At 39.4% G+C, this 6,000-nt stretch overlaps 1 protein-coding gene across 1 annotated transcript in view; it reads left to right on the top strand.

The window, feature by feature from the left end:
- Positions 1-344: 344 nt before the first annotated feature.
- LOC311040658 (cholecystokinin receptor-like) overlaps positions 345-6,000 on the top strand; it is a gene marked incomplete at its 5' end in the record, with an annotated part of 38,414 nt that continues 32,758 nt past the window's right edge. The window contains one exon of the mRNA XM_084050987.1: positions 345-507. Within this exon, the coding sequence (XP_083907113.1) occupies positions 345-507 (163 nt within the window). The remainder of the gene's footprint in view (positions 508-6,000) is intronic.

Here is a 6,000-nt window from a genome sequence, read left to right as displayed (position 1 = left end):
CGAGCAAGACTTGCCAAGTCCTGTCTCTCTCTCTTCTCACTTCAGTTCAGTTATCTCGTCAGCCTCAGCAGCCCACACTGCTTCCAGCTGGGGTGGGGTGGGGGGAGCCGGGCAAACACACTCCCTCTCTCTCTCTCTCTCCTTCTCTTTCATTGTCCCTGCATTCCTCCAGAGAAGGATTTTAACTGCAGAGCTATTTTGAAATGTGGGACTTTGGAATGGCATTAATCATTTATTACCCTTAATTGAACGTTTTTTCTTTTCCTTTAAAAGAAGGTTTTGCAGTAAGATGATGCTAACAAGTTGTTTATTGTTGGTGTAAGTTGTATGATTTCTTGGGAGCAATGGCTTTACAAACATCCAATTCCAGCGTGGTGGTGGGCACATTCCTGGACTGTGTTCTGGACAAGGCGAACATCTCCTCTAATGCCAGCCTGGGAGAAGTCAATTCCACCACCTGTAGCAACGGATCTGGCAACCACAGATCTCCATCTGCACGGCAGAAAGGTAGTGACTTTTCGCCTAACTCTAGGACTGACATGATTGATTGATTGATTGATTGATTGAATACTTTATTAACAGTTTACAAAAAAGCACAGAAAGTACAGTTCCATACAAGGTCTGCTAAAATGATTGAACCCAAGAAAGCACTATGGCTTGTTTCCATTGGGGTCCATGTGTATTCAATTAATCGATTATGACATTTTACCTGATGATTAATTATTTGTCACTCAAATAATAGCGATTACGATTTAATTGTGTCTTTGAACACTGGAATATATGAATGAAAATTACATTTCTGTTCGGCTTTTAGGATTTGAGGTTGCACAGGGAGGATATGACAAATAATCTAACATATTAACTGACATATTTTATAACTTAAAAAAAAACACACTAATAGTGGAAATAGCCGTTGTGAGCTTGTAGATCTGCTATTTCCATGATTTTTTTTTCAACATGGAAACGATTATGACGATTATGCAAAATCATTACGATTATCTCAAATTAATTGTGACAGGCCTAACTGAACTCCAACAATATTCTCTCCTAAACTATTATCAAGTGGCCTTACGCAGCCGCTGACACAGCTGTCTTAATTAGTTAATTAGACCATTTTTAAAACGGAGTGGTTTTGGCCGGCTTGTGCATTAAAGGGATATAGTTCACCCAAAAAAGAACATATTTTCTATCGATTACTCACACCATGGAGACTTGAATTCATGGATATTTTTTGTTTTTTGACGCATTCCTAAGCCAATAATTTGACGACCGGCAGCTGTTCCGGTAGGAGACACAAGAGTCTCCTTTAACGAAATGCTAGATAATGCTGTCTATTGGCCAGTGGTGGAAAAAGTATTCACAATTTTTACTTAAAGGGATATTTCTCAGGCTTTTGTCTGCCCCCCAGACAGTTTTTAAGTTGCTTGATTCAGTATTTAGTGATTAGATATTCATTTTATCAGACACGCCCCCTTCCACACCCAATGTTCAACTTCAAACTCCATTTTAACCATGATAGATTCATCAGAAACACCCATCCTTGGTTCTGGTGACTGATATTTCCCTTCTAATATGTGAGGAGACTGTGTTTTTTTCAATTACTTTTTTCATGTATTTTTAATGTTTTTGGGGGGAAATAAAAAAAAAGTAATACAATAAAAGAAATTAATAAAATAAATGAAAAAAGTAATCGAAAAAACACGGCCCCCTCATGTATTAGGAGGGCAGGATGAGTCACCAGAACCAAGGACGGGTGTTTTTGAAGAATCTAACATGTTAAAAATGGAGTTTGAAGTTATAATGGGTTTGTATAGGAAGGGGGCGTGTTTGATAAAATGAATATCAAATATCTAAATACTGAATCAAGCAACTTAAAAACTGTCTTGGGGGCTCACAAAAGCCTGAGTAGACGATACAATGACCAAAAATGTTTTTTAAAGTGAAGTATCCCTTTAATCTTAAAGTGTTAATATATATATTTGATTGCTTTCATTAGGGCTATTATGATGTTATACACATAGGTAAACCACCCACTTCTTCCTTTAAATTATGCAGCATGGAGCTGACAGGTCCATGCATACAGGTTCTTCTGTGATCTATGATCCCTATAGGCTATTGATTTGCATCGTGAATATGTTTGAACTATGTGAACTTTTGCCTTGTTAAAAAAAGATGATCTACATCTCTTGAGGCTATACTGATTCCAATATTGATCTATTGGCTGATAGTCGTGTGTGTGTGTGTGTGTGTGTGTGTGTGTGTGTGTGTGTGTGTGTGTGTGTGTGTGTGTGTGTGTGTGTGTGTGTGTGTGTTACATTTCACTGTTTAACGTTCAACTTTAATGTCCAAAATAACATCAGTGCAATGAGACAGTATAACTTCATTGGGAATTTTATTATAATACAAATAGAACAATTTATAAATGACCTCAAGTATCTTTTTCGGCATTATGTTCTGTAAAAAAAGGTTAATGACGTATATGTTGATCTGTGATACTGTAAGTTGAAATCGCCTGATGGAATTCGCCTCATGGTCCGTTGCACTAAGTCTAGACTAGAGGGTTTAAATGGTTAAAATGCTGCAGCTGTTCGAATATATACATTTTTCTTATTCCGGTTGTTGGACTTGATGTCAAAAGAGGCCCAGAAATGGATTCCACTGTGTGTCAAAACAATGGTATTGAAAGGAAAGGTTGCGTACATACTGTATGCAGTCAGCGCTATGGCAACTAGCGGCTTAGACTCTTGACTGTTGCCTTCCATCAGTGGATTAGGAAATGAGGTCTACATGTGGGTGATGGTCCAGCTATTGCTCACTGCTGCTGCTGCTGCGGCATAGAGAAATTCTCAAATATTCCCTCACTAAATAATTCACAGGCATTCCCCCTTCACTCGTGCATTTCCTTTATTGACATTATATGTGGTACTGTAGGTCTTCCACTGCACAGCATTGGCAGTGGACTCTGTGCTTCTTAGCTGTACCTTGAGGGCAATGAAATCAACCGGAGACCACAAACTATTACTGGTTCAACCTCTTCATTTGCCCTTTTCAGACATGTGTGGAATACACAGGACAATCCTTAACTTGAGAGTTTACAAATGTAACCAAATGGACCCATTTGCTTACATTTGTAAACTCAGAGTTACAATTCTGGGGATTGTACTGCGTATGTGCATACTTATTTCCAAGTGCACACACACAGATTCATCATTGTGCGCTTACACACACACACACGCACACGCACACGCACACGCACACACACACACACACACACACACACACACACACACACACACACACACTGCTTGGCAGCAGAATAATTCATTTTGTAGTTCTCTTTCTCACTTGAATCCCCAGAGGACCCATATGCTTATTTTTATTAGCTGATGTAGCCATGTTCCTTCCGGCCAGATAGTGTAAGTACGCAAGTGTAAGTAAGCCATTACTGTATATGTCACTCATTATTCACTGGCGCCAAACAAGGGTGAGAAATGACTGTAGCACAGCACCAAGGTCCTTCAGTTGGTAGGGCACTGTTAAAAAGCTTTGGCTTTTTGAATGCAACATCTCTGTGACAGCGCTGCAGACTCACTCCCAATTTTACGCCGTTGTCTGAAGACTCACCTCTTCAGACTCCACCTCACCCCCGGCCCCTAGCACTTCACTCTCCCTGTACCCCTTCCTGCCACCTTCTGCCTCGATTGACGCTAGTGGCTGACCAAGATATGGCTACCATGCAGACATATCTTGGTCATTCGTTGTAATGTTTTTGTTACTGTAGGCTTGTTTTTCTTCACTACAATGTCATTTAGATAGCATATTATTTAAACAGATGCTTGGCTCCACCTGGTATCCTATAGTTTAAATGCACAGATAAGTATTTTGATAGTACAGTATATTGTTTAGACTGCATGCAACATTCTTGGTTTACCTGTGATCCTAGATTCCTGAGGCACTAGACTGTCTCTTTGCATACAATTTGCATTTTATGTATGTGATTACGTTGCTTATTGTAAGTCACTCTGGATAAGAGCGTCTGCTAAATGCCAAAATTGTAATTGAAGGTGTGTAGGCAAGGCACAAAATGAACAAAGAACAGTACAATACCCGCACACTGCCCGACTTGCATTGTACAATAGCAAACTTTAATGAGAGAGACGCAACGTTTTGGTCACAAAAGACCTTCATCAGGCATGAATAATGAGCAATTTAAGTTTGTAGGGGACAAAACGTCAAATAAAAAGAAATATGGAGCTGGAGTGTCTTCTCCTCGGGGGACCTCAGTGCCACTGCTGCCATGGTTTATAGATGTTATAGTCTAATAATTATTGTAGCAATATGCTGCCTAGACTTTCTCATTAGTCCCACGCCTCTATAGTCCACGGATGGGAGATGAAGTCTTCAGTCCTTGATTGGCTGCCATGCAGCAGCACTCATCAGACTAAATGTTAGCTTTGTGTTGATCCGCTGAATTGAAGAGAATTGTTTTTGTTAACTTTAACAGACTAATCTACCGTGGAACCATTTATTTCTATTTTAATGGAGATGTAATCATGTTCCATGTCTTCCACGCATCGTTCCAGGTTCTATGTAATGTTCCATGTACCATTCTACAGTATAGATTCAATGCTGATCATGCACTATTCAATGTTCCATGCACAATTCTATATTCAATGCATCATTCCATGTTGCATGTATCATTCCATGTTCTATGCGTCATTCCATGTTCCATGCATCCATGTTCCATTCATTCCCATGCACTGATCTATAATAAACTAATGATAAAGTTTATCATAAATCATTAGCTCCATCCCTGCATGTTCCTCTCTATTATTCTACTTTCGGATAGGAATACCTGTTGAGTTTATTGTCTGAGCGCTACAGTATGTGTGTGATTTTTGTTTGATTTTTGTTTGTTTTACTGGTGGTCTAGGAGGACAGTGGTTTGGACCCCAGGGGTTAAGGGGTTTCCAGGGGGTCCCCAGCTAAATCAGCAGTGGTTTAATTTCAGTATATTTCACTTGAAATTATTACATATTATTACAAATTATTACAATACAATAAATGTATGAGTGACTTAACAATGACAACAACTAATAATATGTTTAAAATATACATATACTGTATATTTATCATGTAGCTACAGTATGACATTTAGAATTGATACATTTAAACTCTGTGCCACTCTTCACTCCAAGTTGCTCTGTGTGAGAGCATCAACACAGTGACTGAAATGTGAAAAAAAAACATTGTCATCACTAACACTCGTAATACTTAATCTAATGTGATATGTGACCGTCAGCAGAATCCTCACCATCTTTCATATACTGTACATCACATTACTATAATCACATTTGTCCTTAAAGTAGGAGTCAGCGAATTGAGGTAGCGTTTGAACTACTGTATTAGATGAAGCATTTATTGTTGGTCCACCACGCGAGCCCAAGCTGTTGCATACATGCTGATGCAGAGTGGCACTTCGCTGAGCTCACACTGTCAGGATAATCCAGGGCATTCATTTAACTTGGATTTTTTTACTGAGTGTGCGCCTGAGATGAGTTGTCCTGAAGCAGATCTCATAACCATTAAATGAAGCAGCTCGGTTTGCTCCTCAGAGACAAGCCTATAGTGCTCTGATGAAGACAGAGAGAGAGAGAGAGAGACAGACAGACAGAGAGACTTTCTACTGCAGTGAAGCTACAGTATGCAGCACACCATTATGATACTAGGACATGGCTTTATAATATTGAACCAATTTCTACCGTGAGGGGTTTTGTAGATGAAATTAGCGTGTTGTTTTCCCATGTGTGCGTGCATTTAATGACGCTGCTGTCATGGCACGATCAGAGTAATCAATCAGAGGTGGATTTATTAGGAATTGGGGGACAAACTCAAAGTGTACAGTGCATGCACATACAGTAACGCACGTTGTTATATTTGAGCAGACACATGTAAACGCATGCATTGATATATTCACATACAAACACGCGCACACACACA

The sequence above is a fragment of the Gymnoscopelus microlampas genome (assembly GCF_963454915.1).
Source record: "Gymnoscopelus microlampas genome assembly, chromosome: 24".
In the NCBI taxonomy this organism is placed as follows: Eukaryota; Metazoa; Chordata; class Actinopteri; order Myctophiformes; family Myctophidae; genus Gymnoscopelus; species Gymnoscopelus microlampas.
This window is presented reverse-complemented; position numbering and strand designations above follow the sequence as displayed.